The sequence below is a fragment of the Emys orbicularis genome, chromosome 1, assembly GCF_028017835.1.
Source record: "Emys orbicularis isolate rEmyOrb1 chromosome 1, rEmyOrb1.hap1, whole genome shotgun sequence".
Lineage (NCBI taxonomy): Eukaryota > Metazoa > Chordata > Testudines > Emydidae > Emys > Emys orbicularis.
Genome location: NC_088683.1, coordinates 31,739,512 through 31,759,312, shown reverse-complemented (window position 1 = coordinate 31,759,312; position 19,801 = coordinate 31,739,512). Strand labels below are relative to the sequence as shown.

The window sequence follows — 19,801 nt, the reverse complement described above, 5'->3', positions numbered from 1 at the left end:
CCCTCCCCCTTCGATCACAGTTTGGTTTCAAAGGAAATAAAGTCACTATCGTTTAAAAATCACGTATTCTTTATTAATTGATTATAAAAAGAGGGAGAGAACTGTGAAGGTAGCCTGGGTGGGGTTTGGGAGGAGGATCGGAGGGAAGGAAAAGGCCACTAAAAAAAGGTTAAAATAATGACAGCCCTTTGCTTGGGCTATCCACTGGGGTGGAATGGGAGGGTGCACGGAGCCTCCCCCCACCGCGTTCTTACACGTCTGGGTGAGGAGGCTATGGAACATGGTGAGGGGGGAGGGTGGTTATACAGGGGCTGCAGAAGCAGTCTGTGATCCTGCTGCCGTTCCTGAAGCTCCACCAGACGTCGGAGCATGTCTGTTTGCTCACCCAGCAGATCCAGCGTTGCATCCTGCCTCCTCTGATCTTCCTGCCGCCACCTCTCATCTCGAGCGTCTCTCCTCTCCTCACGTTGGTCCCTTCTGTCCTCACGTTGGTCCCTCATGTCCTCATGTTGGTCCCTCCTGTCCTCACGTTCACTGGCATCTTTCCTATACTTTGAAACCGTGTCCTTCCACTCATTCAGATGAGCTCTTTCACTGCGGGTGGATTCCATGATTTCCGCAAACATCTCGTCTCGCGTCCTCTTTTTCCGACGGCTTATCTGAGATAGCCTTCGGGACGGAGGAGGGAGGCTTGAAAAATTTGCAGCTGCTGGAAGGAGGGAAAAAAGGAGAGAATATTTTAAAAAGATACATTTTGCAGAACAATGCTTATACTCTTTCATGGTGTACAACACTATTCACATTACATAGCACATGTGATTTCTGTGCAAGGTCGCATTTTGCCTCTTAATATTGAGTGCCTGTGGCTTTGCTGCTAGAGATCACAGACGCAGGTCCGGGCAACAGAATTCGGCTTGCATGCGGCCATGGTAAGCCATTGTCTTTCGGCTTCTGCGCCCTCCTTTCCCACATACCAGGCAAAGCCCATTGAGTGCTGCGGTTTTCCTGTTAACCTTCAGCAGCAGAAAACAAACTAACCCCCCCCCCCATCCAATTCTCTGGATGATCGCTTTATCCCTCCCCCCACCGCATGGCTGGTATCAGGGAAGATCCCTGCAGGAACCAAACTAACACCCCCCCCCCCACCCCCGCCATGAATTCTCTGGGATGAGCGCTTTACCCCTCCCCCCACCACGTGGCTGGTATCAGGGAAGATCCCTGCTAGCCAAACGCGAAAAGCTCAGGGCCAATTCCGCCCCCCCCCGCGCGCGCGCTTGGCTAACTGCAGGGAAGGATTTCTTTTCAGCCACAGGCAAACAGCCCAGTAGGAATGGCCACTCTGTCCCCTTAATTAAATTCCCGTATTTCAACCAGGTTACCATGAACGATATCACTCTCCTGAGGATTACACAGCGAGATAAAGAACGGATGTTGCTTGAATGCCAGCAAACACTGGGACCATACGCTGCCAGGCTTTGTCATGCAATGATACCAGATTACTTGCTACTAGCATGGCGTGGTCAAGTGTCCTACCATGGAGGATGGAATAAGGCTGCACTGCCCAGAAACCTTCTGCAAAGACTTTTGGAGTACCTCCAGGAGAGCTTCATGGAGATGTCCCTGGAGGATTTCCGCTCCATCCCCAGACACGTTAACAGACTTTTCCAGTAGCTGTACTGGCCGCGAATGCATCCCAAGTCCTCAGGGCAAAGTAATCATTAAAAGACACTTGCTTTTAAAACAAGTTTTATATTTTAAAAGGTAAACTCACCTGAGGTCCCTTCCATGGGGTCATGGTCTTGGATACTGGCTTGGGAGGGTACTTCAGTCAGGCTGAGAAAAAGATCCTGGCTGTTGGGGAGAACTGAGTGCTGTGTGCTCTCTGCAAGCTCGTCCTCCTCCTCCTCCTCTTCCCCGTCCACAGAATCCTTAGGTGTGGCTGATGAGATTACCCCCGCCTCGGAATCCACGATCAGAGGTGGGGTAGTGGTGGCGGCCCCCCCTAGAATTGCATGCAGCTCGGCGTAGAAGCGGCATGTCCGCGGCTCTGACCCGGAGCGACCGTTTGCCTCCTTTGTTTTTTGATAGGCTTGTCTGAGCTCCTTGACTTTCACGCGGCACTGATCTGAGTCCCTATTGTGGCCTCTCTCCATCATGCCCTTGGAGATTTTTTCAAAAGTTTTGGCATTTCGTCTTTTCGAACGAAGTTCTGCTAGCACTGAATCCTCTCCCCATATAGCGATCAGATCCAGTACCTCCCGTACGGTCCATGCTGGTGCTCTTTTTCAATTATCGGCCTGCATGGTTACCTGTGCTTATGAGCTCTCTGTGGTCACCTGTGCTCTCCTGTGCTGGGCAAACAGGAAATAAAATTCAAATGTTCGCGGGGCTTTTCCTGTCTACCTGGCCAGTGCATCCGAGTTCAGATTGCTGTCCAGAGCGGTCACAATGGTGCACTGTGGGATAGCTCCCGAAGGTCAATACCATCGAATTGCGGCCACACTAACCCTAATTCGAAATGGCAATATTGATTTTGGCGCTACTCCGCTCGTCGGGGAGGAGTACAGAAATCGATTTTAAGAGCCCTTTATTTCGAAAGAAATGGCTTCGTTGTGTGGACGGGTGCAGGGTTAATTCGATTTAACGCTGCTAAATTCGAATTAAACTCATAGTGTAGACCAGGCCTTAGGTTTACTTCCGTGCGTGCAGCCGCTCAAGGTAAACAAACCGTCTCGGCCTGCCAGCAGCTTATCCTGGTGGCCCGGGAGCCAAAGTTTGCCGACCCCTGAATTATAGAGTCGGCTTATGAATGGGTCATAAAAAATTTCCATTTTTACTTATCCCTCTTGGGGGGGGAGGGGACGGCTTATAAACGAACCGGCTTATGATCGAGTATATACGGTAATTTGTTTTACAGGTTGTCTTAAAAGCTTTGGATCCCAGCTTTGAAATAGAAAATCCTTATATCCAATCTATCCAGGGTATGTATAGTTTGGGTTTTCTTTACACATAGTTATTTGTTTGTCTTGCATGTTAAATACTATGGTCTAGATCCTCAGCTAGTGTAACTCGGCGTAATGTAGCTAATTTACATCAGCTGAGCACCCTGTAGATTTTCAAGTGAACAGAGTTTTTAGGTTAATTGTGGTTCTTTATTTCCTTTCTCTTATCCCAGAAATCATCACCTTAACAAACCTGAGAATAAATTTCACAAAACTCCACACTCTTGGGGATACTTTATTTGGAAGAAGGCAAAGTGATCTTCTTGAAAAATATTATTATGCAGTTTATGAAATGGTTGTCCGTGGAAGTTGTTTTTGTAATGGTCATGCCAGCCAATGCAGTCCAGTGCAGAAACTGCAGGGTGATGTTTTCTATCAGCCTGGAATGGTAAGCTATAAAACTTCCAGTCCTAAAAGGGATTCCCTATATGGTAATTTTTGGATGATTATCCTTGGATTGTAATTTGTGATTCAACATTTTAAAAATATTTTAACATTGCGTCCTCCATTAAAAACATTGGGCCAGATTAAAAGAGACCAGAATCTGACCCCTGTTGGCACTAGAGTGGTAGTTCTATAATAACTGACACACAAACATGTTAATAATAGCATGAAAATACCAGAGCTGTAATGGTGCAAATGTAATCCAGTAAGTAATCTGTGTTGTGTGCAGATTTGAATGGCTACTTTATTGGGTACATTCCATAACACCAGTAGGGTTTGGTGAAAACTCTGCTGCATGAAAAGAGTCATCAGCAGAAAGAGAATTCCCTGTTTCTACATTAAAAACAAACACACTGGTGAACAACAGATTGTCCAAGGAGTCAGGAACAGAATAAAGTGTTTAAACCTCAGTTTCTGTCAGTAGAAGTATCTTTTCTAAAATTTGTTCAATATCTTTAAGACAGGTTGGTTATTGTTTCCACACACTGTCCATGCCTCTTGCTCATGTAACTGAGAATTGTTTCTGTCACATGAGGGAGCCAGAGGGCTCTGAATTTCTCTGCTTATGCTGGCATACCAAAAGCCTAGGGTTACTTAGGTATTTTAACGTGTGAACATTTTAGGTTGGCATATAGCATTTTGGGGGGGATCTATCCAGCCATGCTCTTCATATGATGTAGAATTGTTCAATTTTGGCAAATGACAAATTTGTAGTTTTAAAGCTTATCTCAGCAAAGAAGGCAAAGTCACTCTTGAAATCAGTTACTTTCTGGAGATGAAACAAACATCAGGAATACCATGTTTCGTTATAATTAACATACTAAATTTCTCCCTCTAAGAGAGAGAGGCAACCTGATCTGGTTCAGGCACTATGGAAGTTTTTAGTCTTCAAGAATCAAAAAGTAATATATTATCCCACATGAAAGAAAACTATATTGGGGTGGGTGTGGGTGGAGTGTTTTTTTCCTGCCAAATGGCCCAAAGTCAATGGACTAAAGAAAATTCAATTATTTTTGTTGTTGTTGACATATTGCAGGTTCATGGCAGGTGTGTCTGTCAGCACAACACTGCTGGCATATCCTGTGAAAGATGTAAAGAATTCTACAATGATGCTCCCTGGAGGCCAGCCGAAGGATCGCAGGATAATGCTTGCAAACGTACCTGACAAATAGTTACTTAATTTTCATCAGATAGTTGATAGCACAGTACAATCCCATGCATTGCCTACAAGGACAGCTGAGCTTTCACATGGGCTTGTTTCTCATGCTTAAACCCCGCAGAATAGGATATCCTAGATGGATTCAGGTGTCAGCGATGCACTTTCAGGAGAGATGCGTGGCAACTGTGCTGCATCCCCTAGTGGTATATCCGTATACACCGCTACCTCGATATAACGCTACCCGATATAACACGAATTCGGATATAACGCGGTAAAGCAGTGCTCTGGGGGGGGCGGGGCTGTGCACTCCGGTGGATCAAAGCAAGTTCAATATAACACAGTTTCACCTATAACGTGGTAAGATTTTTTGGCTCCCGAGGACAGCGTTATATCGAGGTAGAGGTGTATCTAACATTTGTGTTGCTCTCAGTGAAGGAGAGCTATTTCAATTTCCAATTCGCTGTAAAGAGTAAAAGTACAGTGAACAAGAAAAGGCAAAGAAGGCAAAAGGGATTATTCACTGGTTAGGGTCTTTATTGCAAATGAGAATATTATTTAGACAAAGCTGTATTCTTTTCAGTAGATTACTAGCAGATTACTAAACCACCTTCAGTACACTACAAAATTGTGATGGCCACAAGGGATCAGACATTCTGGGCCAGATTTACCTTTATGCTCCAGCTGCTTTGCGCCACCCCAGTGATGTAAAGCAGCCAGATCATATGGCTGAATCTGATCTGTAAGTTCTGTGCATCTGACTGTTCTCAGTTATATCAGTGAAAATTGTGAGTCGCTCCACTGAATTTTCATTCTGGTAAAGATAGTGTGAGATCAGAATCAGACACTTTACTTCAGCTGTGACATTCTTCATCCCCACTCCCAGGCTTGGGGGAGGTCACACCCAGGGACTATTCACCCCACTGCCAGGCTTTCAGGTGGGATTGTCAGCTCCAGGTCTTTTTCATCCTCCCTAAGCCTGAGCGGGAGAGGGAGGGGTGCTGTTCATTTCCAATTGTGTCCTCTTCTCCCTCTTCACAGGGATAAAGAGGAGCTGACCCACTTTCTGCAGGTGTGGGAGGCACTGCCTGCCTCCTGCAGCAGCTCTCATTGGTTGTTCTTTCCGAAGAGATTGGCTGCCTTCCCCACTCCCCTATCAGAGGGGCTTTTCCCATGGGCAGGGCAAGACATCCCATGAAACTGGCTCCAGCAGTAACAAAAATCACATTACTCATGATCAAATCATGAGAACTGGCAACACTGCTCTCACTGAAACCAATGGCACTTTACACTGATTGACTGGTATTTTAAAAAGCACACCAAACAAGAGTTTGTAATTATTCAGAATGATCAGTTATGCATATTGCTAACGTATGTAAACAAGTGAACTTATTATTATTTTTACCCTCGTCCTTCCTCTCCGTTCCCTCCAGGGCCGGCTCCAGGCACCAGCAAAACAAGCAGGTGCTTGGGGCGGCATTCTGGCGTCGGCCATCATAGGCGCTGACTCTGGGGCATGGGGAAAAAGTGCCTCCGCTGCCCCAGCTCGCCTCCGCTCCGCCTCCGCCTGCTGCCCTGAGCGCGCCGCCGCCGCTCCGCTTCTCCCCCCTCCCTCCCAGGCTTGCCACGCGCGAAACTGCTGTTTTGCGCAGCAAGGCTGGGAGGGAGGAGAAGCCGAGCAGCGGGGCGCTCGGGGGAGGCGGCAGAGGTGAGCTGGAGCGGGGAGTGGTTTCTCTACCCCCCGTTATTTCCTGCGCTCCCCCACCCTAGCTCACCTCCACTCTGCCTGCTCCCCCGGGCATGCCGTTGCTCCGCTTCTCCCCCCTCCCTCGCCTGAGAGGGAGGGGGGAGAAGCGGAGTGGCGGCGTGCCCGGGGGAGCAGGCAGAGCGGAGGTGAGCTAGGGCAGGAGGTCGCGGGGGGCCCGCAGGAAGCAATGGGGGGGGGAATGCGGGAGGAGGCAGGGCTGGAGATTTGGGGAAGGGGTTCAGAAGGGGTGGAGTTGGGGTGGGGCCGGGGGCAGGAGGGCACGAAAAAAAGGGGGGGCGGCCAAAAAATTTTTTGCTTGGGGCGGCAAAAATCCTTGAGCCGGCCCTGGTTCCCTCCTATTGTTTGTCACCCTCACTGCTTCCATTTTGTCTTCAATTAGGCCCCAATCCTGCAAACACTCATCCATGTATTTAGCTTTTTGCAAGTGCGTAATCCCACCGAAGTCAGTTGAACTACTAACTTGCATAGTGTAATTGTTTGCAGGATCTGGGCTATACATTGTAATCTCTCTGAGCATGGTACTATGTACAGCTCCTGGACTTGTAAATCACCTGGCATAATGGGGCCGTAGTCATGAGTGACACACTGGGGCACTACTGTAATACAAATTAAAAAATAATATTAACATTAATAATTGACTCCAGTGGGAGCACGATCAGAAGTATGAATCAAAATGTGCCGGCTCTTAAATAAACCACACTTTGTTTTCTGTTTTAGTGTGTAAATGCAATGGCCATTCAGACCGATGCCATTTTGACATGGCCGTGTACGTAGCTAATGATCGCATCAGTGGCGGCGTATGTGAAGACTGTCAGCACCATACCATGGGGCAACACTGTGATCAGTGCAAGCCTTTCTTTTACCGGGATCCCCTCAGAACAATTTCAGACCCTCGGGCCTGCATCCGTAAGTGCGCTGTTCTTTCCCCCCTTTACAAATGGCTAGCAATGATTGGATCAAAATAAAATATTTCCAGTTCTCTTTGTAAGCTGCTACACTCTCCAAGTGCCTTCTTCATCGATACACTTAATAATCAATATAGATGTTAAAATGTTGGCCTACCTCAGAAGCAGAAGCGTTGTATAGACCAGTTGATTAACAGCATTCTCAAGCTAATGGGGAAAAAGAATCTGCATTAATTTCAACTATGGCTTATCACTGAATTCAGCTTTGAAGTCCAGCAGGGAAGATATCTTTCTTGTAACAAATCAGCATAAATATGAATAGCCATAAATGGCCAGACTCAGGCCAGCCCCCGCGCAGGAGCAAGAGAAGAGGCGAACACAATGAGTTCCCTAAAACCTTGCATCCTTCAAGATGGATTTACCAGAACCTTATTCAGGAGTGTATTGTTTGCTTTTTCCTAGATGCTAGGTACCTGAAAGAGGGTGGGGAATGACTAAGATGGGGCTATGACTCCTCCCTCTGCACAAAGAGAAGAGGGGAGCATTTGCATTCTTCAAGGGATGGGTAGCTCCCCCTCCAGTATGTTTTGCCTGGAAGGCCCTTGGAATAATTTTGGTTAAGATGAGGCTTTGCTTGTAGAGTGTCTAACACTCTGGGGCCCTGATCCTGACAGGAGTCTCTGGGCACTACCTGAATACAAATATGTAATTAATAATAGCAGTTATGGAACCTGCATTTTAATGAGTATTTCTAAATATCATTATTTCCACATCTCCATTTGAATTTCTGTGTTTGTAGCCTGTGATTGTGACCCAGAAGGCACATTATACAGTGGGTTGTGTGAAAGCTGTACAGACCCTATTCTTGGAACTATTGCTGGTCGGTGCCTTTGCAAGAAAAACGTTGAGGGAATCCGTTGTGACATGTGCAGGCCGAGCTACTATGGGCTGAGTGGCAGTGATCCTCTTGGCTGCCAGCGTACGTAAACTATGATCTTTTTCTTTTTTCCTTTCAAAACTTAATTTTATGTGATAGAGGCAGATAAAAAATAAATCTGGCCCCTTTACAAGTCACATCAGGTTGTCTGCCGTCACTGCACCAGGTGATATTTCCTGGAAATTATCTGAAATGAATCCTAGAATCAGAAATGTAGGGCTGGAAGGGACCTGGAAAAGTCATCCAGTTCAGTCTCCTGCACTGTGGCAGAACCATGTAAACCTAGGCCACTCCTAACAGGTATGTGTCCAACCCAGAGGTGCCAACTCCGTGGGTGCTCCAGGGCTGGAGCACCCACGGAAAAAAAATAGTGGGTGCTCAGCACCCACTGGCAGCCCTACTGATCAGCTCCTCCCTCTTCCCCCCAGCGCCTCCCGCCCATTGGTGATCTGCTGTTCAGGAGGCCCTGAGGGAGGGAAGGGGAGGAGCGGTGGTAGGAAGAGGTGGAGCAAGGGCAGAGCGTACTTGGGGAGGGGAGGAACAGGGCGGGAAGAGGGAGGGTGGGGGCGGGGTGGGGCCTGGGGTGTAGCAGGGGTCGAACAACCCCAGGGAAACCAGAAAGTTAGCGCCTCTGGTCCAACCTGTTTGTAAAAACCTCCAGTGATGGGGATTCTATAACTTCCCTTGGAAGCTTATTCCAGAGCTTGACTATCCTTACAGTTGGAAAGTTTTTTCTAATATCCAACCTAAGTCTCCCTTGCTACAGATTAAGTGCATTACTTCTTGTCCTATTTTCAATAGACATGGAGAACAATTGATCACCATCCTCTTTATAATAGCTTTAACATATGTGAAGACTGTTATCAGGTACCCCCAATAAAGGAGACCAGTCAATAAAGGAGAGTAGGACTAGAAATATACGATTTGCCAAAAACATGGTATAGAATTAGCCCCATTCTCTTTTAAATAGAAGGAATATTAAATATGTGATCTGATTCCTTTGATAAGGGGGATTTCAAACAGGTGACATTTTAATTTATATTAAACAAGTATCAGAGTAATTGGGTAATCATGAAGGAGACTAGCTTGAATCACTCATAGTGCAGGTAGGCTTCATGCAAGACTTCCCCAGCATGCCTTCCCCCAATGCACCGCCCTTCTGGCTTGCAGCACTCATGCTATCCCAGGTTCTAATGTTCTGCTGTCAGTTTGTAAGGTTGTTAGTGACACAGACAAATATCCATTGCAAGCATCTTATGTCAGATTTTGCAGTCATGTCCTGGGTTAGTATTTCAAAAGCGTATAGAAACTATTTACCTGGGCAGGTAAACCAGTGCCTTTTAAACAGAGGAAAAGGGGAATGTCATCAAAATCCCCCGCCGAACATTCCATTAATATTTTTAGGGTATAAAAACATGAACATGAAGTCCATATAAACCCACCTGGAACAGAAACAAAACAGACGAGGTCTGCACTACCATGTGAGAGCACTCTTTTGGGGATGATTTAGGAGGCCCTGTACATTGGGATGGTAAAGATCAAGTAGGTGGCAAACCTGACACGCTGGGTATCAAAAGGCTGCAGACTGCGTTACTCTCAAGAACTTTCAGCCAATCACTTCTTTGAACCAGTTTCAAGTGAAATTGTGCATCCTTGTCCTCCTCAGGGACTGTCAAATTTTGCAAACACATTGTGCTTATCAAATAATAAATAACAATAAGGGTAATAAAGGCAGAGGTTAGGCTCAGCAATGGTGAGAATACTAAAGTGGAGCAAAGATGAAGAATGCAGCAGAAACCACTGCACAGAACTTCTTCCAAGAGTCCAACATGTTTTGCCAGAGCCATCCCTTGCATACCAGCAGAGCTTCTCCTTCCAGATGCCCACCAAAAATACCGGAGGAAAATGATCTGCCCGTCAGAAACAGCTGGTTTGCTAAGTATTAATTGGATTCCGAAGCTGGTCTTCTGCAGTTTGTTCCCCCAATAGTTGAGTGCAATGGTTATTTCAAATTCACACCAAAAGTCAGAGTAGGGCTCGTTCCTGCACTGGCACTAATGGAGGTGATTATGTGTTTCTTTCCTTGCAGCCTGCACCTGCAACCCTTCTGGGAGCTTGTCTTTCTCGATGTGTGATCCAGTGACTGGAGAGTGCCTCTGCCAGCGCTTTGTCACAGGGCCACATTGTGATGAATGCCTTGTATGTAATCAGGAGGCTTTTGTTATTGCTTCATGTAGCATCCTGTTTTACACATCCTCAAAGGTCTTCGCCTTGCCCACGTCCTGCCTCCTTATGGCCTCTGCCATGGACATCCTGTTAAAGGGGAACACAACACGATTCCAAGTGGAAATGGCCCATAGGCCACAACATTTATCATAGAATTAGACAAAAAAGAGTGATAGGGCATGAGAACAAATAGTCCTTGCTACAAGGAACCCTCAGATGAGTCTCTCCACCCATTCTAATTAAAGCAACCTGGAGACGGACCTCTGTGGTGCTTCAATTGATCCAACCATGTTCTCATCCAGGTCTGGCTGGCTGGCACATAGCCGGATTCTGCTCTTACTGAAGTCATTGGCAAAACTCCCATTGTTTTCAATGGAGCAGGATTCAGATGACTAAACCAGCAGATGCTGTACCCCTATAGAGATAGTTAGATTGCCCCAAGAACATCCCCCAGCAGACTCCAGTGGGGATGGGGCAGGTGGCTACTGCCTTGTGAGTGACATCCGCAGTTTCTACCATGTCCCCACTATGACAGCCTTGAGTGACGGTGGAGATAATTCCTTGTGAGACTACCCATACTCACTGTTGTTAAAAACACTTGATGGTTTGTGCCCTTTATGTTCTGTTATGGGGGAAGCTGTCATGGCTGAAAATATAGGTGGGAACAGTTAGGGTTGGACAAGTATTGAAAAGCATTGTCTATGAATATTCACTTGAAATTTTAAATGACTGAGCTTCATCCGTGATTGGGCCTTTTTGTGAACATTTGTGCAGCCAGGTATACTGGCGCCAGCTTTTGCAGAAAGAAAATGAATGATAGTCCCAATGAGAGTAGAGTTTCTTCTTAGTCAAAAAGGATTGGGGTTTTTGTTGTAATTTAAGTTGTTAAATAGTCACAGTCAAAAATCAATACATTTTCCTTTCTTATCATAGGTAGGATACTGGGGGCTTGGGAATAATTTATATGGCTGTTCTCTGTGTGGCTGTGACATTGGTGGAGCCCACAATAACTTGTAAGTCATTTAGTTCTCATTTAAAAGTATCTTTCTCCTTTTGATTGTATTGAATTAACACCAGCATATATTGCACCTTTTTGATAGGGATCTCGTGGTTAATGAAGAAACCAAGAACCGATAGTTTAGAGACAGAGTTTCATCATGTGTGAGCAATGTAAAATCACCCTGGTGTATAAGATTTTGTGACTTTATTAGCGATGTTTAAATGGATTTGAGTATGACCAGGAAATGTCAGTACATACTAGGGAACTTCTAGTGTGCAGCAGCAGGGTCCATGTGTACAGTCTGTGCGCAGCACACTGGACAGCTGTAGATTGACATCTTAGCTTGCTACGCAGTAAGTATTTATGTAGACATGCCCTTATCTTTTTCTCTGAAGCAAATTTTAAATCGTTAAAATTCAAGATCAGTTAAATGAAAAGTACAAACCACCCCAACCTGACTCCCGATGCACAGGGCCCCCAACATTGTACAGTTTGGAACAATATTTTTGAACTTGGGTTCCTACATTCATGTTTAGGCACCTAAATAAATAGCCTGGTTTTCAAATGGAGTTCCCGTTGCTTTAAAAAAATGCCGGACTTTAGGCAACTCACATTTGAAAACGTTGGCCCTATACTTTGCTGTGTCAGGGTCTTCATTACTCCAGGAAAAAGGTTACTAGGGTGCATGGTCTGGTCCCATATAGCAACTCCTGCAGTATGTTTCTATGCACATGGTTAGGTAGAACCAAGCTAGTGAATACAGGACATGATGCAGTTTGTGGAATTGGTAGAGCAAGCAAGGGTGACAGACACATACCTTTCCCAAATGATTAATAAGGAAGCACTGGAATAAAATCCAGCATTACAAGCAAGAAATAGTGGTTGCTGGAAAAATATTTAAAAATTGAGTTAATTTTATAGTGAAAGGAACAATAAGAATAAAAGCAAAGGTAGAATAGCTACCCCCTGTGTATGGTGGTAACATATGTGCATTGGTGAGACTCTTACAACTCTTCTTTCCCACCTGTTCATCCAGGTGTTCATCAAGTGATGGGCAGTGTGAATGTCTTCCTAACATTGTGGGCCGTCAATGTACAGAACCAGCCCCAGGCTACTTCTTTTTACCATTGGATTATTATATCTATGAAGCAGAGCATGCAAAGCCACTTTCCGGATCTGCACCTTTGGTATGTTTCACTTTCATGTGCGGTATTCAGAGGTAATGCGTAAGGTGGTGTAAACTGGTGTAAGGCAGTCTAGGTTGGTGTCAGTCGAATGCTGAGGGAAAAGGGGAGAGTGCTGTAGCGGGGAAAGCAACCAAAAGGAGGATGGAAGATGATTTCATGTAAAGTGGGTTCCTCACCCTCCCCTGTAATTTTAAATGACACTCCTCATTGTGTAAATTACACTGATTGACACTCTAGTCCTTGACTGTTACCAGGGAGCCCTTGGTGAAGTGTGGAGAGGTGCCCACAGGTGTCCTCTGTGTTCCTTCAGTCTTTAGTTGCCCAGGTACCTGGCCAGTCCCGAGTGTAAATTAGAGCATCCTGAAAGTTTATGCCAGCTGCCAAAGAGCCCGAGAGGCCATGATAGCAGCAGGATACTCTGGAGTGCTGAGGTGCCTGGCACAGGCCTTCATCTCTGACCACAACACTTGATTAGAAAGAACCTTTCAGTGGTTCTATCCCATCTGTGGCTTCCTGTATGTGAGGGGTGGGGGTCTTCCTCTGCTCATTAATGCTAGCTTTAGGATAGCTCTGTGACGGGTTGGGTCACAGAAACCCCCTTGGGACTGCCAGCTGATATGCTGGGACTACCTCTAAGCGCATTTTCCCTGGCAGCTTGGGACCTCAGTGCTCTGCCTGGTTGTGCCAGACACACTAGCCTGCTACAAACACAGACCCAGGTCTGAACCACGTCCCCCAAAAGCTGCAGGCTTAACTGAAAACAGCTTAAGAAGTTCTCCTGTCTCCAACACCCAGATACCCAGTTTCCAATGTGATCAAAACCCCAAATAAATCCGTTTTACTCTGTATAAAGCTTATACAAGGTAAACTCATAAATTGTTCGCCCTCTATAACACTGATAGAGAGATATGCACAGCTGTTTGCTCCCCCAGGAATTAATTACTTGCTCTGGGTTAATTAATAAGTAAAAAGTGATTTTATTAAATATAAAAAGTAGGATTTAAGTGGTTTCAAGTAATAACCGACAGAGCAAAGTGAATTACCAAGCAAAATAAAATAAAACACGCAAGTCTAAGCCTAATACAGTAAGAAATTAAATGCAGGTAAATTTTACCCTCAGAGATGTTTCAATAAGCTTCTTTGACAGATTAGACTTCTAACTAGTCTGGGTCCAGCAATCACTCACACCTGTGTAGTTACTGTCCTTTGTTCCAGTTTCTTTCAGGCATCTTTTTGGGGATCTTTTTGGAGAGGCTATCTCTTGAGCCAGCTGAAGACAAAATGGAGGGGTTTTCCAGGGCTTTATATAGTCTCTCTTGTGGGTGGAAACCCCTCTCTCCCCCTGTGTAGAATTACAGCTACAAGATGGAGTTTTGGAGTCACATGGGCAAGTCATATATTCATGCATGACTCATAGAGTCATAGACTTTAAGGTCAGAAGGGACCATTATGATCATCTAGTCTGACCTCCTGCACAATGCAGTCCACAGAATCTCACCCACCCACTCCTGTATCAAACTCCTAACCTATGACTGAGCTACTGAAGTCCTCTAATCATGGTTTAAAGACTTCAAGGTGCAGAGAATCCTCCAGCAAGTGACCCATGCCCTACGCTGCAGAGGAAGGCAAAAACCTCCCAGGGCCTCTGCCAATCTGCCCTGGAGGAAAATTCCTTCCCGACTCCAAATATAGCGATCAGCTAAACCCTGAGCATGTGGGAAAGACTCACCAGCCAGACACCCAGGAAAGAATTTTCTGTAGTTACTCAGATCCCACTCCATCTAACATCCCATCACAGGCCATTGGGCATATTTATTGCTAATAGTCAAAGATCAATTAATTGCCAAAATTAGGTTATCCCATCATACCATCCCCTCCATAAACTTATCAAGAAGCTTAGTCTTGAAGCCAGATATGTCTTTTGCCCCCACTACTCCCCTTGGAAGGCTGTTCCAGAACTTCAGTCCTCTGATGGTGTCAAGGCTGTATCCCCACTTTGAACTTTAGGGTACAAGTGTGGGGGCCTGCATGAGGACTTCTAAGCTTAACTACCAGCTTAGTTCTGGTCCGCTGCCACGATTCCCTTCCCTGGGAAGCTTTGAGAAACCTTTCACCAATTCCCTGGTGAATACAGATCCAAATCCCTTGGATATTAAAACAAGGAGAAATTGACCCTTCCCCCCCTCCTTCCTTTCACCAACTCCTGGTGAATACAGATCCAAACCCCTTGGATCTTAAAACAAGGAGAAATTGACCCTTCTCCCCCCCTCCTTCCTTTCACCAACTCCTGGTGAATACAGATCCAACTCCCTTGGATCTAAAAACAAGGAAAAATCAATCAGGTTCTTAAAAAGAAGGCTTTTAATTAAAGAAAAAGGTAAAAATCATCTCTGTAAAATCAGTATGGAAAATAACTTTACAGGGTAATCAAACTTAAAGAGCTCAGAGGACCCCCCTCTAGCCCAGGTTCAAAGTATAGCAAACAAAGATAAACACTCTAGTAAAAGGTACATTTACAAGTTGAGAAAACAAAGTAAAACTAAGACGCCTTGCCTGGCTTTTTACTTACAGGTTTGAAATATGAGAGACTTGTTTAGAAAGATGGGGAGAACCTGGATTGATGTCTGGTCCCTCTCAGTCCCAAGAGCGAACAACCCCTTAAACAAAGAGCACAAACAAAAGCCTTTCCCCCCCCCCCCAAGATTTGAAAGTATCTTGTCCCCTTATTGGTCCTTTGGGTCAGGTGTCAGCCAGGTTACCCGAGCTTCTTAACCCTTTACAGGTAAAAGGATTTTGGAGTCTCTGGCCAGGAGGGATTTTATAGTACTGTACACAGGAGAGCTGTTACCCTTCCCTTTATAGTTATGACAGATGGGTTAGAAACCTTCGTCTAATTTCAAGTCTAAACTTCCTGATGGCCAGTTTATATCCATTAGTTCTTGTGTCCACGTTGGTACTGAGCTTAAATAATTCCTCTGCCTCCCTGGTATTTATTTCTCTGATATATTTATAGAGAGCAATCATATCTCCCCTCAGCCTTCTTTTGGTTAGGCTAAACAAGCCACGCTCTTTGAGTCTCCTTTCATAAGACAGGTTTTACGTTCCTCGAATCATCCTAGTAGCCCTTCTCTGTACCTGTTCCAGTTTGAATTCATCCTTCATAAACATGGGAGACCAGAACTGCACACAGTATTCCAGATGAGATCTCACCTTGTATAATGGTACTAACACCTCCTTATCTCTACTGGAAATACCTCACCTGATGCATCCCAAGACTGCATTAGCTTTTTTCACGGCCATATCACATTGGCGGCTCATAGTCAACCTGTGATCAACCAATACTCTGAGGTCCTTCTCCTCCTCTGTTACTTCCAACTGATGCATCCCCAGTTTATAACAAAAATTCTTGTTATTAATCCCTAAATGCATGACCTTGCACTTTTCACTATTAAATTTCATCCTATTACTATTACTCCAGTTTACAAGGTCATCCAGATCTTCCTGTATGATATCCCGGTCCTTCTCTGTATTGGCAATACCTCCCAGCTTTGTGTCATCCGCAAACTTTATTAACATACTCCCACTTTTTGTGCCAAGGTCAGTAATAAAAATAAATAAATAAGATTGGTCCCAAAGTCGATCCCTGACTCAGTTCTCTACAGTCTGAGCCATTGCCCACATGTTAGCCCGAACGTTCCCAGGAAAGCTCAGATGTGGATTGGTGTCTATCAAGGTCCATTGTTAGCCAAGTACTCCCAGTTACTTGAATAACCCCTTCACACTATGTTGACCAAATCTGCCTTAGGTTCTTTCTACAGCAAACACTTTAAATACAAGCATAGAGCCAATGCTCATAACGTCAAATATAAAAATGATACATGGATACAAATAGGATGAATACATTCAGTAGAATATAACCTTTGCAAAGTTATGTTACATGGCATATCTAGCATAAAACGTATTCCAGTTATGTCATATTTACACTCATAAGCATATTTCTATAAGCATTATGAGGTGCAACGTCACAAGCTCTAATAGACTTGTTTAGACTCGCTTACACCACTGCATACACTGACTCTGAACTTAGTCCAGATTCTTCAAAAGTTACATAAGAACATAAGAAAGGCCGTACTGGGTCAGACCAAAGGTCCATCTAGCCCAGTATCTGTCTACCGACAGTGGCCAATGCCAGGTGCCCCAGAGGGAGTGAACCTAACAGGCAATGATCAAGTGATCTCTCTCCTGCCATCCATCTCCATCCTCTGACGAACAGAGGCTAGGGACACCATTCTTACCCATCCTGGCTAATAGCCATTTATGGACTTAGCCACCATGAATTTATCCAGTCCCCTTTTAAACATTGTTATAGTCCTAGCCTTCACAACCTCCTCAGGTAAGGAGTTCCACAAGTTGACTGTGCGCTGCGTGAAGAAGAACTTCCTTTTATTTGTTTTAAACCTGCTGCCTATTAATTTCATTTGGTGGTCCCTAGTTCTTGTATTATGGGAATAAGTAAATAACTTTTCCTTATCCACTTTCTCAACATCACTCATGATTTTATATACCTCTATCATGTCCCCCCTTAGTCTTCTCTTTTCCAAACTGAAGAGTCCTAGCCTCTTTAATCTTTCCTCATATGGGACCCTCTCTAAACCCTTAATCATTTTAGTTGCTCTTTTCTGAACCTTTTCTAGTGCTAGAATATCTTTTTTGAGGTGAGGAGACCACATCTGTACACAGTATTCGAGATGTGGGCGTACCATGGATTTATATAAGGGCAATAATATATTCTCAGTCTTATTCTCTATCCCCTTTTTAATGATTCCTAACATCCTGTTTGCTTTTTTGACCGCCTCTGCACACTGCGTGGACATCTTTAGAGAACTATCCACGATGACGCCAAGATCTTTTTCCTGACTCGTTGTAGCTAAATTAGCCCCCATCATGTTGTATGTATAGTTCACATAACTGAGCCAGTCCATATGTCTTTTATTGATTTAAAATAGTTTCTTAATATAGACATTGCTGTTGTGCATCCATAATGCAAGCTTTGGTTCTACTGGAATGTGTTCTCTTCTTCTGCCAAGATTTCTACAAATGTTTCTTCTCTATGTGTCCCTGAGAAGCCACAAGCTAATTCAAGGTTTTTTTGCAGTGAAGACATATGCATTGTGAAAAAGAGATATTTTCAATGTTTATTGGGCCACATTCTTGGAGCTGCACCCATTTACTCCAAGAGACACTATAGCCTATTGTTTGGATTTATTGGTTAAATTGGAAAAGATGGGGATCGATATGAAATTCCAGAGGTGGATAAAAAACTGGTTAAAGGGGAGACTGCAGCGGGTAGTACTGAAAGGTGAACTGTCGGGTTGGACGGAGGTCACCAGTGGGGTTCCTCAAGGTTCGGTTTTGGGTCCGATTTTATTTAATCTATTCGTTACTGACCTCGGAACCGAATGTAGGAGTGGGCTGATAAAGTTTGCGGATGACACAAAGTTGGGAGGTATTGCCAATTCGGAGAAGGATCGGGATATTCTGCAGAGAGACTTGGATGACCTTGTAAATTGGAGTAAAAATAATAGGATGAGATTTAATAGTGAGAAGTGTAAGGTGATGCATTTAGGGATGACTAATAAGAATTTTAGTTATAAGTTAGGGACGCATAGGTTGGAAGTGACGGAGGAGGAGAAGGACCTCGGAGTCCTGGTTGATCGCAGGATGACTATGAGTCGGCAATGTGACGTGGCTGTGAAAAAAGCTAATGCGATTTTGGGATGCGTTAGGCGAGGTATTTCTAGTAGGGACAGGGAGGTGCTCCTTCCGTTATACAAGGCGCTGGTGAGACCTCATTTGGAATACTGTGTGCAGTTCTGGTCTCCTATGTTTAAAAAGGATGAACTCAAACTGGAACGGGTACAGAGAAGGGCCACTAGGATGATCCGAGGAATGGAAAACCTTTCCTATGAAAGGAGACTCGAGGAGCTCGGTTTGTTTAGCCTAACCAAAAGAAGGCTGAGGGGGGATATGATTGCTATCTTTAAATATATCAAAGGGATTAATACCAAGGAGGGAGAGGAATTATTTCAGCTCAGTAGTAATGTGGACACGAGAATGAATGGATATAAACTGGCCGTGGGGAAGTTTAGGCTTGAAATTAGAAGAAGGTTTCTAACCGTCAGAGGGGTGAAATTTTGGAACAGCCTTCCGAGGGAAACGGTGGGGGCGAAAGACCTTTCTGGCTTCAAGATTAGGCTTGATAAGTTTATGGAGGGAATGGTTTGAAGGGATAACGTGATTACAGTCAATTAGGCATTAACGTGCAATCGCGGGTAAAATGAGGGTCCGGCTGTAGAATCTTGCCTGTATGCTCGGGGTACTGCTGATCGCCATATTTGGGGTCGGGAAGGAATTTTCCTCCAGGGTAGATTGGCAGAGGCCCTGGAGGTTTTTCGCCTTCCTCCGCAGCATAGGGCAGGGGTCGCAGGCTGGAAGATTCTGTTGTGGGTGGGTCAGCTTTTGTGGCCTGCATCATGCGGGAGGTCAGACTAGATGACCATATTGGTCCCTTCTGACCTTAAAGTCTATGAGTCTATGAGGATTTTCATTTTTACATAGCCATATATGCTTAAAGATTGTTCAAACTGCGCTGTCACATAAATCATCGATTTTTCCTTTTCAGGTTAAACCAACAGCTTTACCAAGGTGTGATGTATATTTTCAGCAGCAAGGATATGATTTCACCATTGAAAATGGAAATATTGTATTAAACAGGAGCAAGAAACGAAGCATAAGAAAACCGGGGTTGGAACAGGTAAACTGATACTACAGTAATTGTTCAACAAAGAATTGCAACAAATGCTGCTAATGTTTAATATTGCAACAAGAGTTTTGGTTTAGGGAATGGGTTAAACCATTGGTGACTATGAAATTGGAATGTACAGGCCTGTGTATCAGAATCCTTATGCAAATGGGATACAATAATTCAGTTGTTCATATACTATTAGTCTGGATATTTTATAATTCTCTCTCTCTCTCTCTCTCTCTCTCTCTCTCACACACACACACACACACACACACACACACACACACACACACAGAGGCTTATTTTGCCATGTTTAGTGGGCAAGCTGTAGGCTTAAATTCAGAGATTTATTTAGAAAGAAAAATGTAGCC

The 19,801-nt window shown here is 44.7% G+C and overlaps 1 protein-coding gene across 1 annotated transcript in view; it reads left to right on the top strand.

The window, feature by feature from the left end:
* Window positions 1-19,801, top strand: part of LAMB4 (laminin subunit beta 4) — an 87,645-nt gene that overhangs the window by 22,811 nt on the left and 45,033 nt on the right. The window contains exons 6-14 of the mRNA XM_065408225.1: window positions 2,918-2,981; window positions 3,176-3,390; window positions 4,483-4,603; window positions 7,088-7,276; window positions 8,075-8,254; window positions 10,302-10,411; window positions 11,372-11,451; window positions 12,475-12,625; window positions 19,308-19,439. Coding sequence (XP_065264297.1) covers window positions 2,918-2,981; window positions 3,176-3,390; window positions 4,483-4,603; window positions 7,088-7,276; window positions 8,075-8,254; window positions 10,302-10,411; window positions 11,372-11,451; window positions 12,475-12,625; window positions 19,308-19,439 — 1,242 coding nt within the window. The remainder of the gene's footprint in view (window positions 1-2,917; window positions 2,982-3,175; window positions 3,391-4,482; window positions 4,604-7,087; window positions 7,277-8,074; window positions 8,255-10,301; window positions 10,412-11,371; window positions 11,452-12,474; window positions 12,626-19,307; window positions 19,440-19,801) is intronic.